Source organism: Bufo bufo, chromosome 4, assembly GCF_905171765.1.
Source record: "Bufo bufo chromosome 4, aBufBuf1.1, whole genome shotgun sequence".
Taxonomy (NCBI): Eukaryota; Metazoa; Chordata; class Amphibia; order Anura; family Bufonidae; genus Bufo; species Bufo bufo.
The window spans coordinates 98,851,151-98,876,670 of NC_053392.1; the positions used below are offsets into that span (position 1 = coordinate 98,851,151).

General features: G+C 43.8%; 1 protein-coding gene across 1 annotated transcript in view; it reads right to left on the reverse strand.

Moving 5' to 3' along the window:
- Positions 1–25,520, reverse strand: part of TPO (thyroid peroxidase) — a 297,193-nt gene that overhangs the window by 74,978 nt on the left and 196,695 nt on the right. Inside the window, 2 exon segments of the mRNA XM_040429901.1 lie at positions 21,137–21,374; positions 24,609–24,779. Of these exon segments, the coding sequence (XP_040285835.1) occupies positions 21,137–21,374; positions 24,609–24,779 (409 nt within the window).

A 25,520-nucleotide genomic window follows, 5' to 3' on the forward strand; every position in this document is an offset into this window, starting at 1 on the left:
CACATGTTCATGTGAAAAAGGCCTTATATTGATGTATTTCAGAAATACCATATATATGTTCCCTACTAGAATTCCTAACATGGACTGGGTCAGGTAAATGTCTGGTGAAATCCTCATGATATGAATATTATTGTATCACATATAATACAATCTTGCAGTTACTTTGTATGAATGAATTCCGACATTTCAATGATATCTCTATTTTTATCAAGCGCCTTAAGCCTGTTCATTTTTTAGTTTGGGATATTGTTGGATGTACAAAATCTCCTCCATTTTTTGCAGCTATACACGTGGGTCCCAAGATATAGGTTGACTTGTGATAAATTCATCAATGTGTCCCAGTTCAGTCATTTTTAACTCTGCAGGGAGACTTCAGTTAATCATGAGCAGACAGTCGCATTGTAGCCATGCCATATTTTGTTTTAGTAAAAATGTACTGTACTGGTCTGTCTATTAGTGAGCTTAACCACCAGATGCTGATATTTCTTTATATTGTAGATATATAAATATACACTCACCTAAAGAATTATTAGGAACACCTGTTCTATTTCTCATTAATGCAATTATCTAGTCAACCAATCACATGGCAGTTGCTTCAATGCATTTAGGGGGGTGGTCCTGGTCAAGACAATCTCCTGAACTCCAAACTGAATGTCAGAATGGGAAAGAAAGGTGATTTAAGCAATTTTGAGCGTGGCATGGTTGTTGGTGCCAGACGGGCCGGTCTGAATATTTCACAATCTGCTCAGTTACTGGGATTTTCACGCACAACCATTTCTAGGGTTTACAAAGAATGGTGTGAAAAGGGAAAAACATCCAGTATGCGGCAGTCCTGTGGGCGAAAATGCCTAGTGGATGCTAGAGGTCAGAGGAGAATGGGCCGACTGATTCAAGCTGATAGAAGAGCAACGTTGACTGAAATAACCACTCGTTACAACCGAGGTATGCAGCAAAGCATTTATGAAGCCACAACACGCACAACCTTGAGGCGGATGGGCTACAACAGCAGAAGACCCCACCGGGTACCACTCATCTCCACTACAAATAGGAAAAAGAGGCTACAATTTGCACGAGCTCACCAAAATTGGACTGTTGAAGACTGGAAAAATGTTGCCTGGTCTGATGAGTCTCGATTTCTGTTGAGACATTCAAATGGTAGAGTCCGAATTTGGCGTAAACAGAATGAGAACATGTATCCATCCTCTGATGGCTACTTCCAGCAGGATAATGCACCATGTCACAAAGCTCAAATCATTTCAAATTGGTTTCTTGAACATGACAATGAGTTCACTGTACTAAAATGGCCCCCGCAGTCACCAGATCTTAACCCAATAGAGCATCTTTGGGATGTGGTGGAACGGGAGCTTCGTGCCCTGGATGTGCATCCCTCAAATCTCCATCAACTGCAAGATGCTATCCTACCAATATGGGCCAACATTTCTAAAGAATGCTATCAGCACCTTGTTGAATCAATGCCACGTAGAATTAAGGCAGTTCTGAAGGCAAAAGGGGGTCCAACACCGTATTAGTATGGTGTTCCTAATAATTCTTTAGGTGAGTGTGTATATATATATATATATATATATATATATATATATATAAGAGAAAACTTCGTGGCACTCTTTTGTAGATACGCTACTGGAAGTCTGATTCCCACCCCGTGAAATCAAGAAGAATGCAAACTCCAGTTTATGCGATTTGATGAGTTGTATTTAAAAGGAAATGCGGTAAATCATATATGCGTGACGTTTCGGCCACAATCCGGCCTTCATCAGACTGGTACCACTTATGGAACTGTATGGATCGCAGGCGCAGGTTTAGTAGAAGCAGATTCCATGCTGCTGATAGTGATAATGGCTAATTCCAGCAATAGTAATAACCCTTACGAAAAGTATACTTTAATAATAATCCTACACATATGACGTATAAAACACATCTACTAAAGTAGAACTACCAATCACTAGGCTAACCACTGATGGGTGGGGAAGCTATCCCTACAATTACACCCTAATCTCAAACTCAGCCCAGGGACGGCCCCTGATGATGGGGACTCCCTGTCCTCGAACCTGGGCTAACAAACTTCTACTACAACCCTAGGGTAGTGATAACATATAGGGTACTCGCCTAGTGGTAGACTACAGGATGAACACATTAACATACACACATATAGATGGACTTTGTATACAGCCCTATTGATACAAGCACTGATCAAAGGTACAAAGTACATCAATGAAACCAAAATTAAAACACACCCTAAACGGATAATGCAATAAATGCAATAAATACATAAAAAAAAAAAACAACGCGTTTCCCCACGGTGTGGAATCATCAGGGGGTAGGTAAGGATAGATAGTTGAATTGATATCATAGATAACGGAGACCCATATTATAATGCGAACTCTGTAAAACGGGTGTAAGTCACCAATAATGATACACCTGTGTCGCTTATTAATCCATAATTAATGAAAGGACCAACATATAATAATAAGAGGAGGAGGGAGCCAGTCCAGTCCGGCGACCAGAAAAGAGGGAGGTGGTTGCTTCCAAGCGGTCATGCATTCAGGAGGAGCATGTGTGGGGGAAAAAATACATTTAATCTACTTTTTCCTGCTTCCTCTGACTGTCCCCCCTTTTTTAGTTGTTCGTTCTTTCCCCCTTCCCCCCTCCCTCCCTCCCTTTTTACCATCACCTTGTCTAGCTTGCTACCTTGCTTTTGTGCTGGCTGTCCCTGTCCCTACTTGGCTTGGCCAAGAGTAAGAAAATGTCCCTTTAACTGGCCAGGTGCGCAAAGCACCTTAATTATTAATTGTCATGCACAGTGAACGTAAATTGGTTCATTGATACCGCTAACACCCCCTCTTGACAATGAGTGGGTATTATTGATAACTGTTTGTTGACGGCTTTGCCTTCACTATCACCCCTGTTTGTATCCCCTCTTTATCTGGCCCTACCGGACGCACTGAATGTGCTTCTTTTGCAACCCAGGTGATCTAATGTGGCTTTTGGCCATCTATCTATCCACTGGATTTTGGCCATTGAGCAGTCTGTGTGAGGTAGCTTTATGATCTGGGGACTTCTAGGTGGTGGTCATTTCTGAACATATGTATCGCTGGTATTAGCATATATGTTTCTCCCCCGCAGATATAAGTCTTAACTTCATGACCGTATCAGGCGTCTCAACTGCTGGGCATATTGATTGTGCCCTATATTGCTACTCTAGACATCTATAGTGGCAACTGCAATCTTTTATTTGACCGGATACCTGGCATTCTGCTGACACTGTGAGTTATATGTGTGATCAGGGTGATCATCGGTGGTGGCCACGATTGAGCATGTGGATCACTGTTGCTAGTGTAAATGTATTTTTTTCCCCACAGATGCTCCTCCTGAATGCATGACCGCTTGGAAGCAACCACCTTCCTCTTTTCTGGTCGCCGGACTGGACTGGCTCCCTTCTCCTCTTATTATCATATGTTGGTCATTTCATTAATTATGGATTAATGAGCAACACCGGTGTATCATTATCGGTGACTTACACCCGTTTTACGGAGTTCGCATTATAATATAGGTCTCCGTTATCTAAGATATCAATTCAACTATCTATCCTTACCTACCCCCTGATGATCCCACACCGTGGGGGAAACGCGTTGGGATTTTTTGATGTATTTATTGCATTTATTGCATTATCTGTTTAGGGTGTGTTTTAATTTTGGTTTCATTGATGTACTTTGTACCTTTGATCAGTGCTTCTATCAATAGGGCTGTATACAAAGTCCATCTATATGTGCGTACAGTCGTGGCCAAAAGTTTTGAGAATGACACAAATATTAGTTTTCACAAAGTTTGCTGCTAAACTGCTTTTGGATCTTTGTTTCAGTTGTTTCTGTGATGTAGTGAAATATAATTACACGCACTTCATACGTTTCAAAGGCTTTTATCGACAATTACATGACATTTATGCAAAGAGTCAGTATTTGCAGTGTTGGCCCTTCTTTTTCAGGACCTCTGCAATTCAACTGGGCATGCTCTCAATCAACTTCTGGGCCAATTCCTGACTGATAGCAACCCATTCTTTCATAATCACTTCTTGGAGTTTGTCAGAATTAGTGGGTTTTTGTTTGTCCACCCGCCTCTTGAGGATTGACCACAAGTTCTCAATGGGATTAAGATCTGGGGAGTTTCCAGGCCATGGACCCAAAATGGAAACGTTTTGGTCCCCGAGACACTTAGTTATCACTTTTGCCTTATGGTACGGTGCTCCATCGTGCTGGAAAATGCATTGTTCTTCACCAAACTGTTGTTGGATTGTTGGAAGAAGTTGCTGTTGGAGGGTGTTTTGGTACCATTCTTTATTCATGGCTGTGTTTTTGGGCTAAATTGTGAGTGAGCCCACACCCTTGGATGAGAAGCAACCCCACACATGAATGGTCTCAGGATGCTTTACTGTTGGCATGACACACGACTGATGGTAGCGCTCACCTTTTCTTCTCCGGACAAGCCTTTTTCCAGATGCCCCAAACAATCGGAAAGAGGCTTCATCGGAGAATATGACTTTGCCCCAGTCCTCAGCAGTCCATTCACCATACTTTCTTCAGAAGATCAATCTGTCCCTGATGTTTTTTTTGGAGAGAAGTGGCTTCTTTGCTGCCCTTCTTGACACCAGGCCATCTTCCAAAAGTCTTCGCCTCACTGTGCGTGCAGATGCGCTCACACCTGCCTGCTGCCATTCCTGAGCAAGCTCTGCACTGGTGGCACTCCGATCCCGCAGCTGAATCCTCTTTAGGAGACGATCCTGGCGCTTGCTGGACTTTCTTGGACGCCCTGAAGCCTTCTTAACAAGAATTGAACCTCTTTCCTTGAAGTTCTTGATGATCCTATAAATTGTTGATTGAGGTGCAATCTTAGTAGCCACAATATCCTTGCCTGTGAAGCCATTTTTATGCAACGCAATGATGGCTGCACGCGTTTCTTTGCAGGTCACCATGGTTAACAATGGAAGAACAATGATTTCAACATCACCCTCCTTTTAACATGTCAAGTCTGCCATTTTAACCCAATCAGCTTGACATAATGATCTCCAGCCTTGTGCTTGTCAACATTCTCACCTGAGTTAACAAGACGATTACTGAAATGATCTCAGCAGGTGCTTTAATGACAGCAATGAAATGCAGTGGAAAGGTTTTTTTGGGATTAAGTTAATTTTCATGGCAAAGAAGGACTATGCAATTCATCTGATCACTCTTCATAACATTCTGGAGTATATGCAAATTGCTATTATAAAAACTTAAGCAGCAACTTTTCCAATTTCCAATATTTATGTAATTATCAAAACTTTTGGCCACGACTGTATGTTAATGTATTCATCCTGTAGTCTACCACTAGGCGAGTACCCTATATGTTATCACTACCCTAGGGTTGTAGTAGGAGTTTGTTAGCCCAGGTTCGAGGACAGAGAGTCCCCACCATCAGGGGCCGTCCCTGGGCTGAGTTTGAGATTAGGCTGTAATTGTAGGGATAGCTTCCCCATCCATCAGTGGTTAGCCTAGTGATTGGTAGTTCTACTTTAGTAGATGTGTTTTGTACGTCATATGTGTAGGATTATTATTAAAGTATACTTTTTGTAAGGGTTATTACTATTGCTGGAATTAGTGTTTCTCTACTTTTTGACCCAATATATATTTTTGTATCTCCACTTGCTCGAATCAGTGATAGTGATAATGGCCATTATCACTATCAGCAGCACGGAATCTGCTTCTACTAAACCTGCGCCTGTGATCCATACAGTTCCCTAAGCAGTACCAGTCTGATGAAGGCCGGATTGTGGCCGAAACATCACGCATATATGATTTACAGCATTTCCTATTAAATACAACACATCAAATCGCATAAACTGGAGTTTGCATTCTTCTCTCTCTCCCTCCCTCTCTCTCTCTCTCTCTCTCTCTCTCTCTCTATATATATATATATATTTGATGTACCAAGAAGGAGTAGTTGAAATCAAATGAAATTTTCCATGTGTTAATGTAATGATGATATATAGGAGGTTCTGGCATTCTGTTGGGTGCCACTAGCCTGGATACAAGATGAGATACGGTTGGGCATGGAGGCATGCAGGTTCCGTATGGTATCTTGATGCACTTTTGCCTACAGATGTTGTAGCTGGGCCTGTAGATTTTGTACACTCATAGGTTGCCAAAGCGAATGTCCTAGCTGATCATATAAATGCTTGACCACGCGACCAGGCAGGCCGTGGAAGTGTGGTAATCTGGTGGGTACATTCCTAGAAAACCCCTGCCATGTGTGGGCGAGTGTTATCCTGACAATAAATGCCAGCTGGAAGCCCTGCCATGAGAAGCAACACATGTGGCTGCAGGATGTCCTGCACATATCGTTGAACTGTTAGTGTCCCTCATATCACTACTAGGAGTGACTGACTGTCATATGCAATAGCTCCCCAGATCATCACACCAGCAGTTGGGGCAGTATGTCACTCCACAGGAAATGCAAGGCTGAAGCACTGACCAGAAGGCCACCATAACCAAGTCGGACGATTGTGGTATCCCAAACAGAGACTGGATTGGTCACTGAAGAAGATATGATTCCAGTCCGTAACAGTCCAGGTTTTTTATTCACAACACCACTCCAAACAAAGGAGACTGTGGTTAGCTATCAATGGTAGAACACATAATGGGTGCCATTACAGCAAATTTCTATTTAAAAGCCTTTTCAAATAGAGTATACTATAGCTAGATTGTACATTGCCCCAAATCTTGTAGCTTTATGCCCAGGAGGCACAATTCTGATAACATAAGGTTCTCATCTGTGGCAGCCACCTTGTCATTGGTAGATGAGCCCGACACAATTTTGATCGAAAATGTGTACAAAGAGGTGGTGGGGGGGCAGAGCCTGCGCTGGAGAAAGATGGCTGGGTGAAGTGCTGCTCTGCTACTAGTTTTTCCCTCATAGCCTGATTCAAGTAGCCTGCTGGACCCACTATGGTTAAAATCGGTGGCCCCAAACCTGCTAACCCTCTTGGTCCCACTAAAACGCCTAACCAGTCTGGTGAGATGGAGAAATTTATTTGAAAAAAAAACACAAACAACAAGCAGCTGCCGGCGCAGAGCGAGGTAGGGAAGATTCCCCTGGACCCGACAGCCTCCCAATCTCAAGATCTTACTTAAGGGAAGCCCTGGCAGACGCACTAGAGCCTCTTAGCTCAGACTTGGCGGCCATTAAAGAGGACATGCGCCATATAGGCAGGAGAGTGCCTTGAGGAGGAACAGATGGCGATTATAACGCGTCAAGGGAGAGTGTCCTCCAACTTGGCTCAATACCAGGCCCACATAAACTCTCTATATATCGCACTTGAAGACCAGGAAAATCAGGGCAGACGCAATAACTTGTGCTTCAGAGGCATCCCTGAGTCTGTGGCCCCCGGGGATATAACTTAAACAGTGGTTAAGATTTGCCTAAATTTATTGGGGACAGATTCTGCTCATGAGATCATAATAGAAAGGGCACACAGGGCACTTCACCCGAAACCTCAGCCTTCTGAGCCACCTCGAGATGTCATATACAAATTTCTGCACTTTCCTACCAAAGAAGCAATCATTAACTGTGCTAGGAACAATCCATCTATACTGTGGGAAGATAACACCATCACTATTTTCCAGGATCTAGCACAATCCACTCTGAAAAAAAGAAGCGCGTTGAAACTGCTCACCGATTGGCTTCGCTCTCATAATACCCTATATAGATGGACATTTCCATTCAGACTATCCTTTATATATGAGGGACACTATCTATCTATCTATCTATCTATCTATCTATCTATCTATCTATCTATCTATCTATCTATCTATCACATCTTACAAGGACCTGGATAAGGTGTATAACCACCTCAAGATATCTCCAATGCAGATTGAAAATTGGGAAATGGCTCAGGATTTAGCCACACTACCACATCTACCTGCAGTTACCCCGTGGGAAATGCCTCGCACCCCAAGACCCTAGAAGCCCAAGAGAAGGTCTGCAACCTCAACATCAAGAAGATTGCCACTTACAGATGATTGAGGAAGCATACTGTCACCTATTCTGCAAGTCAACAGGTGACTTATCTGGGACAACAAGGACCACCTTACAGTCTTTCTCTTCACTCTTCAGTGTTCTTTCTCTTCATTCTTTTTGTTTCACTAATTGAGTTCTTACTACTGCATCTTTCTCCTATATATTAAGACCATCTGGGCCATGATTTAAAGCTCAGATCCAGAGTCTCTTCTCCTCCAGATTTGCTCTTTATCTACCTTATAGCTCTTTGGAGGACGAAATCTCTGGACTACCCAAGAAATAGTAGGGTCCAAGAACCTCCACTTAAAAGAGGGAACTTCCAAACGGTATTTACCTTACCCCTACCATGTTATCTGAGCTTCAGTGCTCTGACAAACTGATGTTAACTAGTTTATCTATAGGTTATTTTGTTTCGTTCTTTTGTGTTTACCATTTCTCTTTACACGACAGGTACAACTACTCTCCACTAACCTACAACCAGACAGAACTGGGCTTATTAGGGATCTCCGCTACTCCACCCCGGGAGGCTAAGTATTACTGTATACCGCTTGCATTTAAATACTGGCCATATTTTAGTAATATGCACTTCCCCTTCTCCTATTTTATAAATTATGGCTAACATATGTGTAGCATAATTTAATGTTAAGGGATTTCACTCCCCCTCTAAATGTAGTCAGATTTTTTCATACTTGAAAAAGGAGAAATGCTCTGTTTTAATGCTCCAAGAGACGCATTTCAAGTTTGATAAATACCCAAATCTCTCTCATTCCTTTTTCTCACAATGGTATCACTGCGGTTCGGGTTCCTCGGCCTCCAGGGGTGTGAGCATAGGAATTCGGTAAGACCTCCCATTTACATATATCTCCCAAATTCAAGATAAAGAGGGGAGATAAATTTTGCTTAAGGGGACCATCTCCTATCAGGTTTACACTTTTGTCAATGTATACGCCCCTAATGTTGGTCAGGTTGCCTGGATGGATGAAGTACTTTCTTTGTTAGAACAGTATAAGAAAGGTCTGGTGGTGCTAGGAGGAGATCTTAATCTAACATTGGAGCCAACTTTAGATTCGACATCTAAAAGATCGGCAATTTCTGCTTAAGCTTTTAAACACCTTAAGAAAAAATTACAAAACTGGTTCATTTGTGATGTTTGCAGACTTTTTAATCCCTCCGTGCATGACTATACCATTTTCTCGAAAGTTCATAGATCATACCAGAGACTTGATTATTTGTTTATATCTAAAGAACACCTCCAGCTCTGTACACAGGCCTATATAGGAAATATGCTCTTGTCGGATCATTCTCCTTGCCATCTCTGCTCCCAATTTAGAGCCTCGTTCATTTAGGTGGCGATTGAATGAACAACTTATCTCCTCTGGAGAACCTTTAACTCGCTCACAAAAACTACTTGAGGAATTTTTTTCTATTAACTGCCTCCCAGAGACCTCACCCCACGTGGTGTGGGATGACCATAAGGCATACAGTATATGAAAGGCCAGTTTATAAGCATGGGGGCTAGACTTAAGAAGGAGAGGAGGGCCAAGATAGACACACTTCTCTCCCAGATTCAACGCTTGGAAGCTTTACATAAACAGTCCCTGTGTCACGACCTTGTGTTAAGGTCTTGGCTTTATCTTGTTGCCTGTGGCAACGTTTGATGGTTGCTGCATGTGTGGCTTATGTATGTTTGCCTCACATGCGGTTCCCGTTGGCAACAAGTGTCTCGGCTGGTTGTTTTGGCCGAGGCACGGTTGTGTCGCGCAAGTGGTTGCCTGGTCAACATGTTATTTACATGTGCGTGTCTTTCCCTTGGAAGAGGCTTGCTTTCCTGGAGGGGCTTTAAAAAAGAAAAAAGGGGAAAAAGGAGAACACCCAAAAAACAACAGGAAGGGGGGGGGGGGGGGAGGGGTAGGGGAAAGTAACAGGATCAGCGTCAGAGCAAGGATGTCTCTCTAAGACTGCCGCCAGCCCCTGGAGCAACACACAGGAACCAAGGCACCAGCCACCAAACAGCCCAGAGAAACCGAACTGAACGCTGCGTCCACCTCAGACACGGTTCACAGCAGGTCGCTGCCGGCATGCATCCCCAACCAGCACACAGCCAGTACACCAAAGGAATGCATCCAGCACACAAGCACCTGAACCACTGAGGAATGGACGAGGAGAGACGCAAACACCAGTGACGGTTCACACCAACTGCGACCAACTGTCACAGGGAACCGCACTGTTAACAGCGTCTCGCCTTTCACCCTCCCTCCGGAGGATAAGCATGTGCGCCAGAAAATGGGCAGGCGGCACATGCTGGGCCCTCTTCCGAAGGCCACACCCAACCCACTCCAACAAGTTTAACCCCGTGCAAACCAAAGCAGGGAAAACATCATTAACCACTTCAGCCCCCCTACCTTAAACACCCTTAATGACCAGGCCACTTTTTACACTTCTGACCTACACTACTTTCACCGTTTATTGCTCGGTCATGCAACTTACCACCCAAATGAATTTTACCTCCTTTTCTTCTCACTAATAGAGCTTTCATTTGGTGGTATTTAATTGCTGCTGACATTTTTACTTTTTTTGTTATTAATCGAAATTTAAAGATTTTTCTTGCAAGAAAATGACATTTTTCACTTTCAGTTGTAAAATTTTGCAAAAAAAACGACATCCATATATAAATTTTTCTCTAAATTTATTGTTCTACATGTCTTTGATAAAAAAAAAAATGTTTGGGTAAAAAAAAATGGTTTGGGTAAAAGTTATAGCGTTTACAAACTATGGTACAAAAATGTGAATTTCCGCTTTTTGAAGCAGCTCTGACTTTCTGAGCACCTGTCATGTTTCCTGAGATTCTACAATGCCCAGACAGTACAAACACCCCACAAATGACCCCATTTCGGAAAGTAGACATCCTAAGGTATTCGCTGATGGGCATAGTGAGTTCATAGAACTTTTAATTTTTTCTCACAAGTTAGCGGAAAATGATGATTTTTTTTTTTCTTACAAAGTCTCATATTCCACTAACTTGTGACAAAAAATAAAAACTTCCATGAACTCACTATGCCCAACACGAAATGCCTTGGGGTGTCTTCTTTCTAAAATGGGGTCACTTGTGGGGTAGTTATACTGCCCTGGCATTTTAGGGGCCCAAATGCGTGCGAAGTAGTTTGAAATCAAAATCTGTAAGAAATGGCCGGTGAAATCCAAAAGGTGCTCTTTGGAATGTGGGCCCCTTTGCCCACCTAGGCTGCAAAAAAGTGCCACACATGTGGTATTGCCGTACTCAGGAGAAGTTGGGCAATGTTTTTTGGGGTGTCATTTTACATATACCCATGCTGGGTGGGAGATATATCTTGGCAAAAGACAACTTTTCCCATTTTTTTTATACAAAGTTGGCATTATAACTACCCCACAAGTGACCCCATCTCACCCAGCATGGGTATATGTAAAAAGACACCCCAAAACACATTGCCCAACTTCTCCTGAGTACGGCAATACCACATGTGTGACACTTTTTTGCAGCCTAGGTGGGCAAAGGGGCCCACATTCCAAAGTGCACCTTTAGGATTTCACAGGTAATTTTTTACACATTTTGATTTCAAACTACTTACCACACATTATGGCCCCTAGAATGCCAGGGCAGTATAACTACCCCACAAGTGACCCCATTTTGGAAATCAAAAATCTGTAAAAAAATGGCCGGTGAAATCCGAAAGGTGCTCTTTGGAATGTGGGCCCCTTTGCCCACCTAGGCTGCAAAAAAGTGTCACACATCTGGTATCCCCGTACTCAGGAGAAGTTGGGCAATGTGTTTTGGGGTGTCATTTTACATATACCCATGCTGGGTGAGATAAATATCTCGGTCAAATGCCAACTTTGTATAAAAAAATTGGAAAAGTTGTCTTTTGCCAAGATATTTCTCTCATCCAGCATGGGTATATGTAAAAAGACACCCCAAAACACATTACCCAACTTCTCCTGAGTACGGGGATAGCAGATGTGTGCCACTTTTTCGCAGCCTAGGTGGGCAAAGGGGCCCACATTCCAAAGAGCACCTTTCGGATTTCACCGGCCATTTTTTACAGATTTTGATTTCAAACCACTTCTCACGCATTCGGCCCCTAAAATGCCAGGGCAGTATAACTACCCCACAAGTGACCCCATTTTGGAAAGAAGACACCCCAAGGTATTTCGTGATGGGCATAGTGAGTTCATGGAAGTTTTTATTTTTTGTCATAAGTTAGTGGAATATGAGACTTTGTAAGAAAAAAAAATAAAAATCATAATTTTCCGCTAACTTGTGACAAAAAATAAAAAATTCTAGGAACTCGCCATGCCCCTCACGAAAATTGGGGTGTCTTCTTTCCAAAATGGGGTCACTTGTGGGGTAGTTATACTGCCCTGGCATTCTAGGGGCCCTAATGTGTGGTAAGTAGGTAAATGACCTGTGAAATCCAAAAGGTGCTCTTTGGAATGTGGGCCCCTTTGCCCACCTAGGCTGCAAAAAAGTGTCACACATGTGGTATCGCGGTATTCAGGAGAAGTTGGGCAATGTGTTTTGGGGTGTCTTTTTACATATACTCATGCTGGGTGAGAGAAATATCTCGGCAAAAGACAACTTTTCCCATTTTTTATACAAAGTTGGCATTTGACCAAGATATTTCTCACCCAGCATGGGTATATGTAAAATGACACCCCAAAACACATTGCCCAACTTCTCCTGAGTACGGCGATACCAGATGTGTGACACTTTTTTGCAGCCTAGATGCGCAAAGGGGCCCACATTCCTTTTATGAGGGCATTTTTAGACATTTGGATCCCAGACTTATTTTCACGCTTTAGGGCCCCTAAAATGCCAGGGCAGTATAAATACCCCACATGTGACCCCATTTTGGAAAGAAGACACCCCAAGGTATTCAATGAGGGGCATGGCGAGTTCATAGAATTTTTTATTTTTTTTGGCACAAGTTAGCGGAAATTGATATATTTTTTTTCTCACAAAGTCTCCCTTTCCGCTAACTTGGGACAAAAATTTCAATCTTTCATGGACTCAATATGCCCCTCAGCGAATACCTTGGGGTGTCTTCTTTCCGAAATGGGGTCACATGTGGGGTATTTATACTGCCCTGGCATTCTAGGGGCCCTAAAGCGTGAGAAGAAGTCTGGAATATAAATGTCTAAAAATTTTTACGCATTTGGATTCCGTGAGGGGTATGGGGAGTTCATGTGAGATTTTATTTTTTGACACAAGTTAGTGGAATATGAGACTTTGTAATAAAAAAATTTCCGCTAACTTGGGCCAAAAAAATGTCTGAATGGAGCCTTACAGGGGGGTGATCAATGACAGGGGGGTGATCAATGACAGGGGGGTGATCAGGGAGTCTATATGGGGTGATCACCCCCCTGTCATTGATCACCCCCCTATAAGGCTCCATTCAGATGTCCGTATGTGTTTTGCGGATCCGATGCATGTATCAGTGGATCCGTAAAAAAACATACGGACATCTGAATGCAGCCTTACAGGGGGGTGATCAATGAGAGGGGGGTGATCAATGACAGGGGGGTGATCAGGGAGTCTATATGGGGTGATCACCCCCCTGTAAGGCTCCATTCAGACGTCTGTATGTGTTTTGCGGATCCGATCCATCTATCCGTGGATCCGTAAAAAATATACGGACATCTGAATGCAGCCTTACAGGGGGGTGATCAATGACAGGGGGGTGATCAATGACAGGGGGGTGATCAGAGAGTCTATATGGGGTGATCACCCCCGTCATTGATTACCCCCCTGTAAGGCTCCATTCAGACGTCCGTATGTGTTTTGCGGATCCGATCCATGTATCAGTGGATCCGTAAAAATCATACGGACGTCTGAATGGAGCCTTACAGGGGGGTGATCAATGACAGCGGGGTGATCAATGACAGGGTGGTGATCAGGGAGTCTATATTGGGTGATCAGGAGTGATCAGGGGTTAATAAGGGGTTAATAAGTGACAGGGGGGGTGTAGTGTAGTGTGGTGCTTGGTGATACTTATTACTGAGCTACCTGTGTCCTCTGGTGGTCGATCCAAACAAAAGGGACCACCAGAGGACCAGGTAGCAGGTATATTAGACGCTGTTATCAAAACAGTGTCTAATATACCTGTTAGGGGTTAAAAAAATCGCATCTCCAGCCTGCCAGCGAACGATCGCCGCTGGCAGGCTGGAGATCCACTCGCTTACCTTCTGATCCTGTGAACACGCGCGCCTGTGTGCGCGCGTTCACAGGAAATCTCGCGTCTCGCGAGATGACGCATATATGCGTGACTCTGCGCAGGACTGCCGCCTCCGGCAGTCGGTTAAAAGGGAAAGACACGCACATGTAAACAACATGTTGACCAGGCAACCACATGCGCGACAACCGTGCCTCGGCCAAAACAACCAGCCGAGACACTTGTTGCCAACGGCAACCGTATGTGAGGCAAACATACATAAGCCACACATGCAGCAACCATCAAACGTTGCCACAGGCAACAAGATGAAGCCACGACCTTAACACAAGGTCGTGACACCCTGTTAGATATTCACCTCACTGAACTTACTGAACTGCGAGGGTCAGTGAAAATCCTACTGAACACTGCTTCAGCTAAATATTACCTTCACTCCCAACTTAAAGGGTTTCTGTCACCAGAATTAACCCTATTAAACTAGCTGACATTAGTAATGTGCTAATGTCAGCTGAACCTAACCAGCCTAATCCTACTTTTATCTATGCCCCCGGTACTACAGAAATATAACTTTTATAATATGCTAATTAGCCTCTAGAAGCAGGGGGGCATTGCCCCTGCTCCCAGAGGCTCCGTTGTCCCACCTCTGGCCACGCCCTGCTACACTAGATTGACAGGGCCAGGCAGCGTTTGTTTCCTACTCTCCTCACTGCGCCTGCGCCGAATACTGAACGCCGTGAAATTTCCCCAGTGCACAGGGCCGGCAGTTGGAGGTGAAAGCTGCCTGGCCCTGTCAATCTAGTGTAGCAGGGCGTGGCCAGAGGTGGGACAACGGAGCCTCTAGGAGAAGCCTGTCCCGATTTCTCCCATACCTGATCCATAGAGATCAAGTAGGCTTTGTGCAGGGGAGAGAGGGCAGGGACAATACAACAAGAGTCCTTAATGCCATATACCATTCTAAAAAGGTTTAACTCCCCCTGATCCTTCTCAGCACTGATGCTGAGAAGGCCTTTGATAGAGTTAGCTGGGAGTATATGAGGCTGGTATTAGTAATATTTGGACTCCCTGATCCATTCATCAAAGCCGTCTTCTCCCTTTACACAAATGCTTCAGCCTCTATTATCATAAATAATTCCATCTCGCCCCTATTTAAAATTCGGAACGGCACCAGACAGGGATGCCCTCTGTCACCCCTTCTATTTGTACTAGTTATGGAGTCTTTACTGCAAGCGGTCAGAGGAGAGATTGCGATTGAGGGAGTCAGAGTGGGTTGATAAGACCATAAAGTAGCAGCTTTTGCGGACGACCTACTCATCCTGTCCACTAACCCCAGAGAAGCACTACCTTACATATATCAAATCTTGGAACAGTATAGTCTTTTTTCAAACTTGAAAATGAATATTAGCAAATTCCATATATTGAGCATAGACCTTCCTGATTCAGTCAGCGGTAAAAAGTGCTCGGGTGCTCGAGTAGAACACTTTGTGATGCTCAGGTGCTCTACAGAGCACCCGAGCACAATGGAAGTCAATGGGAGAACCCGAGCATTAAACCAGACACCCTATACTCTCAAGAGGGGAGGGTGCCTGGTTCACAGGAAAAGGTCAGAAATTGATGGAAACAATCACTGCTGGGAATGATGTTGTCTGAGTAGTACGACACTTTTACAGACTCACAATAATACGAACAAAACCAAAAACTGCTGGTGACCCTCTAAAACATTAGGGGTGAGGGCCTACTGCTGAGCTGACCCTCTAAAACATTATGGGCGAGTGCCTGCTGCTGATTTAACCATCTAAAACATTAGGGGTGAGGGTTTGCTGCTGAGCTGACCCTCTAAAACATTAGGGGCGAGGGCCTGCTGCTGATCTGACCATCTAAAACATTAAGGTGAGGGTCTGCTGCTGAGATGACCCTCTAAAACATTAGGGGAAAGGGCCTGCTGCTGTGCTGACCCTCTAAAACATTAGGGGTGAGGGTCTGCTGCTGAGCTGACCCTCTAAAACATTAGTAGTGAGGGAAGCCTAATAAGCATGTTGATATGATGGAGGAGGTGGATGAGAAAAGGAAGATTGTGGTGAATGGGGTACATGGGAATACAGTGTATTAAATACACCATAAAAGCCAGATTTAAAGTGCCTTTATGTTCAGCCACTTTCCTCTGGTGGAATAGAGAAGTCAGGGACAATCCAGGCCTTGTTTATTTTGATAAGAGTCAACCTGTCAACATTTTCAGTTGTTGGAGTTCCAGCGCATGCTCAAGTCGCACAACAGTCAGTGAGCTGGCAATTGCAAGCGCTTCTGCAGCGTTGGCAGCTGTAGATGACTTTCGGAAATGGGCACACACGTGGCGCACCTTCATCAGTAGCTCAGGCAAATTGGGGTAGGTTTTGAGAAACTGCTGAACCACTAAGTTGAACACATGGGCTAGGCATGGTATATGTGTGGGCTTGCCGAGCTCCAAAGCCGCCACCAAGTTATCAGCCATTATCAGACACAACCATGCCTGGTTGTAGGTTGAGTGGCGAGAGCCACAGCTCAGTCTGGTCCCTTATACCCTGCCAGAGCTCTGCGGCGGTGTGCTGTTTGTCACCTAAGCAAATTAGTTTCAGCATGGCTTGTTTCCGCTTCCCCACTGCAGTGCTACACTGCTTTCAGCTACTGACTGATAGCTGACTGGTGCTGCAAGATGAGAATTCAGAGGTGGAAGTGGAGGAGGAGGTGGAGGAGGAGAAGGGGGGGTTGCAGCTACTAATGTAGGTGGTGGCGGAAATCCTTATGGAAGTAAGTCCTGCAATCATTGGCGTCGGTAGCACCTGTGCCATCCCAGGGTACGACTCGTTCCTGGCCTCCACAACGTTCACCCAGTGTGCTGTCAGGGAAATGTAGTGTCCCTGGTCACTTGTCCATGTGGGTGGATGGCTGGGTATTTGCGCTTTCGTTCAAAGGCCTGGGGTATGGACATCTGTACACTGCACTGGGACACAGAATTGGATGTGCTAGATGATGGTGCTTGCGAAGGTCCAGGTGCAGGGCGGGAGGCATCCGTGCCTGCGTCTTGGACAGGGGATTGGCCAGCACGTAACACAGGCTAAATGAGACTTTTCAACAGATAAGTGCAACGCTGGACGACGAATAATTTTTTTTCGCCACTAATACACGGCAAACAGGGGTGTAAAATATATCACTGCACTGGTGAACGACAATTAGGCCCTAATTTTTTTTTATTTTTACACTACACAAAAGGCTTTTCAACAAATAAGTGCAACGCTGGACGGCGAATATATTTTTATTTCACCACTAATACACGGCAAACTGGGCTTTAGAGTATAGCACTGCACCGCACAAGGGCAATTAGGCCCTAATTTATTTCAACTTTTGCAGAACACAACAGGCTTCTCAACAGATAAGTGCAACACTGGATGGCGAATATATTTTTATTTCACCACTAATACACGGCAAACTGGGCTTTAGATTATAGCACTGCACCGCACAAGGACAATTAGGCAAAAAAAAAATTCTACTTTTACACGAAACAAAAGGCTTTTTAACAGATGAGTGCAACGCTAGACAGCGAATATATTTTTTTTTCGCCACTAATACACGGCAAACAGGGCTGTAAAATATATCACTGCACCGCTGAACGGCAATTAGGCCCTCATTTTTTTCTAATTTTACACTACAAAAAAGGCTTTTCAACAGATAAGTGCAACGCTGGACTACGAATATATTTTTATTTCGCCAATGATACACGGCATAAAGAGCTTATATCACTGCACTGCACTGCACAAGGGCAAATAAGACGTACTGTAGAAATATTTCCTTGTAATAAACCCTGTTAATGGCTGTATCAAACAGCACTTGCACCCCAATAACAAGAACGGTTTGCTGGAATGACAGAGATGTATAATGGCAATTTGGATCCCCAGTCGGTGCAGCAAGGTGCAATAGGATTGTTCCTATTACCCAGTCAGTAACCTCCACTACTGAATCCTGTTCTACACAAGTGCTGTGGAACGATTCCTCCCTATCCTTTCCCTGCACTTATAAATAATTTTTTCACCACAATCAAGTCTTTCCTAGCACTGTCCCTAGCTCCTGCAGATGTCTCTCCCTGCACTAAGTACGCTGGTAAATGGCACAATCTAAGATGGCTGCCGCTATTTATATCTATGACATCACAGGGCTGGCTAGCTGCTGATTGGCTGCATGCATGGCATTATGGGTGATCCTGCCTTCCCAGAGTTCCTTTCATTTATGTCCTCACATGTGCAGCAGCCATTTTAGGAAAAAAATGCAATTTGCTACCAAGAAGCAATGGTGAGGTACTGTTGATCAATTGTTAGGTGTCGTCTTGGCCTCATGATGTCAAAATGTGAAAAGCATGATGAGGAGGGCTGTTTAAATACCAATTCTAATTGAACCAGGAAATTTATTGGGTGATTCATGGATCAAACACCTGTTGTGAATTTTGGCATTAAGCTCCTTGTTAAAAAACAGCATGTTGTGAATAAAATATTGAAACATTGACAGTTGGACATGTGCATTCAAAAGTTTAGAGTAGGTGACATTAAGTTCACCAAGCCAAAAATCCCTAACTTTTAGTGAGTAGTGTATCTCTCTCTCTCTCTTTCTTTCTCTCTCTCTCTCTATATATATATATATATATATATATATATATATATATATATATGTATATATATATATATATGTATTTTAGCAGCAGAAGGACCTCACCTAGTTTCACACGGGTATATTTCATCTATTTAATTTATTCTTTGTGTGTGTCATTAAAAGATATTGACAGTATCCCCAATACTAGGGACATCTACAGTACCCCGCCCCCTTAACAGTGACCACTACAGCCCTTCACTCCTTTAACACTGAACCCCCCCACAGTGTCCCGCCTCCTTAAAATGGGACCTCCACAGCAGCCCACCCCCTTAACTTTGACCTTCACAGCAGCCTGCCCCTTTAACAGTGAGTTCCACAGCACCCCACCCCCTTGACAGTGACCTCCACAGAGGCCCGCCCCTTAACAGTGACCTCTACAGCACCGCCCCCTCACACTGACCATAGGTTACAGTCCCCATAACTGTGACCTCCACCATTCTCGGCCCCCTTAACAGAGACCTCCACAGCGACTGCCCCTTTAAAAGTGACTGCCACAGTACCCTTCTTTCTTAACAGTGACCTTCACTATACCCTGCTCCCTTAACAGTGACCTCACAGTACCCCGCTGCCCTACAAGTGACCTCACAGTACCCTGCTGCTCCTTTAATAGTGGCCTCCACAGTCTCCTGACCTCTTAACAGTAACATCCACAGCACCCTCCCCTTTAACAGTGACCACCACAGCGGCTGCCCTTTATTAGTGACCTCCACTGTACCCCATCTCCTTAACAGTGATTTCCACAATAACCCGCCCCTTAACAGGTACCTTCACAGCAGCTGCCCCTTTAATAGTGACCTCCACAGTCCCCCGCCCCCTTAACAGTGACCTCCACAGCACCCACCCCTTTAACAGTGATCTCCACAGTGGCCGGCCCTTCATTTGTGACCTCCACAGTACCCCGACTTGTTAACAGTGATTTCCACAATAACCCACCCCCTTAACACTGACCTCCACAGAGCTCCGTTCCCTTAAAATGTGACCTCCACAACACCCCGCCCCTTTAACAGTGACCTCTACAGCACCCCTCCCCTTAACGCTGATCTCCATCGTGGACCGGACCCTTAACTGTGACCCCCCCTTAAAAGAAACCTTTAAAGCGCCTGCCCCTTTAATAGCGACTGCCACAGTACCCCGTTGCCTTAAAAGTGACCCCTACAGCAGCTGTCCCTTTAATAGTGACCTCAACAGTCCCCTGCCTCCTTAACCGTAACCTCCACAGTGCCCGCCCCTTTAACAATGACCTCCACAGTATCCCGCCCCCTTAACGGCGCAGAGCCTGGACGGACACAGGTATGTCCTTTTGAACAGCTCACTCTCAGGCAACAGCACTGTGCTGTCTGAGCCTGAACTGCAGGGAGAAAGTCACCCTCCCTCCCACCCCTGCAGCTGACAGAAGTAGATTTTTACCTTCATTTTTTCAATCCCCATCGACTGTGGCGTGGGAGGTGGTGGGGCCTAGTGGGGCATGGGTTTTAAATCCGTCTTTTGAGGGTGGCCATAATGGCCACCCTACCTGCCCCCTTGACTGTGATCTGCACAGCACTTTGCTCCCTTAACAGTGTCATCCACAGCACCCTGCCCCTTTAAAGCTGACCTACAGAAGTGAAGAAAAATGGCTGGGTTGTTATGGAAACCTGGTGTAAAACTGTGTGTATGTGGAGACTAAGGGCCTGAACGCTTCTACTGGCTGATAACGGACATGTGACCATGTGTATGGCAGGCTTTTATTGGCTAATGCATTTTTGGGGAATATCTCAGGAACGGTACATGCTAGAGAGCTGAGACCCAGTCTAAGACCTCCCCGGACACCTGATGTAGCTGTGTGCCAAATTTTGGGATTGTAAGTGCGACGGTGAAAATTCCTTTAGCGGACATACACACATACACTCAGCTTTATATATTAGATATTGCATATAAGTGTAAAAGACAATAAGGAATAAGCAATAAGGAAAATACAGTACAGTTTACAATAGGAATATCTATAAGTCAACAGGCACTGAGGCATAGGCATCTAAGGAGATTGAAGTGGGAGGGAGGTACTTTGTTTCCACACCCCTGCATGGCAACCATACCGAAGGATCATATTCCACAGTTATAGATCTTACCATTTTCTTTTCCATGACAAAAAAAGCTTTTTAGTAGGAGGGAAGATCTGCATAAGGATTAGAATTGTATAAATGTATAATTCTGTTTACCGGTCTCCATCTCGTAGTGCTCGAAATTGAACTCCAATTAAACAAGCAAATAAGGGTCCTGTTCTTCCTCCTGGTAAGAGGTCTTCTACTAGACCGCCCAACCACACGTCAATGTTGTCAGGATGTCCATACAACTCTATAATTTTCCTTGTGATGTTCTCATCAGAAATCGCTATTCTCATGTCCAATGATGAGTTTAGTCTCGGTAGTCCACAAAACTTTCTCCAATCATTGTATCCTTAAAAAAAAATCAGGCCTATTTAACCAACAAGAAGTCATTTAAACAACATGAACTATATATAAAAGCAACACAACATTCACTAAAATGTTCTACTGTGCTGTGTCTACAGCTCCTATGCAGACCTGTGTGTCTCCATGGTTACAGAATACAGACACTGGGGGACATTTACTAAGCATGCCGCGCCAGAATTATGGTGTAAAATGCGCCAAAAAGAATGGCATTTTGATTTGCACCAAATATATCAACTGTTTTCTCCTGAATTTTCACCATAAAGAATTGATCATGCCAGAAATAAGTTATAAATGTCAAAGTGCGCGGGCTATCATAAGAAAAACTAACTCGTCATGGGAACAAGTAAAAGGTAAGTAACAGGATGCATTTAATTTTATCTAATAGAAATGAACTAAACAACAGGGTTTTGTCACTAAATTGACATTCAACAAAACAATAACAAAAACGTCCCAAGTCTGAGACAAAGTCGCAATTTACGACTGAAAATGTTGCAAATATATTCTAAAAGCCACAAACATTTTTAAAATGTCGCAAGTGTGGTCTGGCAGGGGCAGGGGTGCACCGCCAATATGGTGAGGTGAGGCTATTGCCTCAGGCAGCACCAGGTAGGGGCAAGAGGGGGGCAGCAGAAGGGCCAAGAGGAATGAGCGCGTTCATTGTGGAAACACTCAACTCTACATATTCAACTGCATCGCTGTACTCAGGACAGCAATACAGTTAAATGCTGTGACGGGGCACGGGAGCGACGTCTCCCTGGGTCCACCGTTTCCTCGAATAGGATTTAGTCCTAGTTCCTGTAGCCTATCAGAGGCCGGTGTCATTGTTATCACTCTGCCTGAGCCGAGCTGCATAGAGCTCAGGGCACAGACTAGGTCTGTTTTTGCACTGCATCGCTGACAGCAGAATGGAGGTAAGTATTTGACTTTATTATTTTTATTTGGCAACATGCTTGTACTGGCACACATTATAAGGGGACCACTATGGGGACATCCATTCTAATGGGGGCACTAAAAGTATATTTTTTGTACTGACACACGTTATAAGGGAGCATTTTTTGTACTGGCACATAAAGGGGCATTTTTTGTACTTAGCACACATTATAAGGGAGCATTTTTGTACTGGCACACATTCTACACATTTGTTCTACAGGGGGCACTAAAAGGCTTTATTTGTACTGGCACACATTGTAAAGGAGCATTTTTTGTATTGGCACACATAAGGGGGTATTTTGTACTGCCACACATTGCAAGGGGGGATTATTTTACTGGCAAACATTATAAGAAGTCTTTTTTGTACTGGCACACATTACAAGGGGTATTTTTTGTAAAGCACACATTATAGGGCTAATTATTACTGCTGGGTGCACTATGGGGGCATTATTACTTCTCGGGGGCGTAATGAGTGCCATTATTACTATTGGTGGGACTTTTGGGAAGACTGTTACATTGGGAGGCCCCCTGGCACAGTATCAGCTTAGCACAATTATTTTTGGAGGACACTATGTTTACGGCACTATACATTTCAGGAACACTATTTGCTGGGCACATTTATTTTTTAGGGCACTGTGTGCCAATAATTATTGAAGGGGCACTATCTGTCTGGCAATAGTTTTCCAGGGGAATTATCTGTTTTTGCAGTATAGTATTGGGAAGCACAGTGGACACAGTATTAGAGGCGGCAGGATCGTTCAGAAGGTTGGGAGGAGGATGGAAAAGTAGGAAACTAAAATGTCTGTTTGTCAAACTTTGCAGAGACAAGAGATGACTGAAAGAAATCATCATGGTGGTCTGGTCTGAATGGAGAAGATAAAGAAAGAGATCATCTACATCAGAGGACACATCACTGGATGTAAGAGGTATGTGGAGCTGTATAAGGCTACATTCATACACCCATATGTGTTTTGCGGTCCGCAAATTGCGGATCCGCAAAAAAGCGGATGACGTTTCGTATGGCATCCGTTTTTTTTGGCGAATCGATTGTAACAATGCCTATCCTTGTCAGCAAAATGTACAAGAATAGGACATGTTCTTTCTTTTTTGCAGGGCTACGGAACAGACATAGGGATGCGGATAGTACATGGTGTGCTGTCCGCATTTTTTGCGGACCCATTGAAATAAATGGGTCTGCATTCTATCCGCAAAAAAAAATGGAATGGACACAGAAACAATATACGTTCGTGTAAATGTAGCCTTACCCTGTATGTTTTGTAGCTTTGTATGAAATGTTTTCCAAGCATGTCTTTAACACTAGGGCTGAAGGGAAGGGGTTCGATTAAGCAATTGGCATTGGGGGGGAGGGGTTTCAGTTTTTTACCACAGGCAGCAAAAATTGGCATTGGGCGAGGGGGTTCAGTTTGTGTTCCTTTTGATATATCAGGTGAAACAAATCACCACTTTTGATTTGCAATGTTCATATTTTTTTGCCGCAAATTACGCCATTATTGAAAAATGTCCCCTACTGTTTATTCCCTTTAGTCTACAATCAAAAGAAGGTTGAAGGACTGGTTCTCAGCTTTTGGAAATTAACTAGAAGGGGCTGACAAAGAGGCTGCTATCTTAAAAACAAGAAAGATTTTGATGAAGTTCTACAAGTTTTTTTTACCTAAGGAAGTTAAGGGGTACTACATAAAAAAAAAGGAAAAAGTAGCAAATGAACACGACATACCTCTTCAATCCCCCATTAATCCAGGGGTCATTTGGTTTTTGAATACAAGTGGTACGTAGCTGTCGCCATTAATGAATGCCCAGTGCTGAGCAGTGATGCCAGTAGTATGGCACGTGGCCGTGACCGCTGATGCCAATGATTGCTTTCAGATGGCAGCATCTGGAGCATAACTACTGGATCGGCAGGGGATTAGAGAGGTGAGTAGTGTTTATTATTTATTTTTTTAGAATATTTGCTTCTGTTTTTCTTCCTTAGATTCTGAACCTTATCAATATCTAATGTATTTCAAACAATGCAGTTGTCATTTACTTCACCTTCATGTCCTCACTATAAAAGAAAATAACAAATGTGAGCATAAAAAATAAAATATCTGAACATGTGTTGGGTTTTAAATGGTACAGGTGAATGGTGTTAAAGTGGTTTGTGGAAAAGCAATGAATAGAACAGACATAACTCATGAGAGCCCTTTCGAAAATGTACAAAAGTTCTGACAACAGCCACTCACTGATCTGTTCTTTAGAAAGAGCCTTTTCATTGACTGAAGAGAAAGCTGACCTGGTAAGCCGTGGTCACGACCTCGCTGCAAATTAAGAGATGCCAAATCCATTGAACCATTATTGGAGAGCACAAGCAGTTTTTCTGTTAACTCTTCATCCATAATTTCTTGTGGGGTTTGCAGTTTTGCAGGTTTTCCAAGCAAACCTCTTATCAACGGGTCGAGTCCTCCTGAAAAGATACGAGAATTAAGCACAACATAAATGTGTAAAAGAGTAGAACTAGAAAGCCATTTTAATGGCTTTTAGAAATAGGGTTTTTGAAAAAAAAAAGGGCAGGAAATAAGCATACATAGAGTAAATGAACCTATTCATACAATTCCCTGACCACCACAGGATGATCTAATTTTATGTCCACCAAAATGACAGCAACCACCGTGCTTAAAGGACCCATGCTTGTAAGGTGGGAGTTGGGTCAGACAGGAGGCCAAAGTGATTCTGTCTTCCCAAAGAGCCACTTATACCTTGAACCAACTCAAATGGTGAGGGATGTCCCTCAGTACACCATGTCCATGCAGAAGCAGGATAGGCCAAACCCATGTTTCTCTAACCCTATACACTAAAATGTCTTAGCAATCACAGGGTCTACCTCTATGGAACATATATTTGCAATCACGTTGTCCAGCTTTTTAAAAAATAATTTTGATCACCCCACCCCTTCCCCTCCTGCTTCCTTTGGTCCACTTTACCTTCCCCTCTAGGATTCTAAGTTCTAAATGTAATATTAAATACTCCTCAGTTGAATCAATCCCATCTGCAGGGCCTGCTGGACACTTTCCCATGCAAAATATATAATCACCTTGCCCGATTCCAGCATCTCAGTCCTGTGATCATGCTGATGGTCATGCATGAATACTAGTCAGCTGGACACTTTCTCCACGACTGCTTCAGTTCCCCTACTAGTTTGGAATAT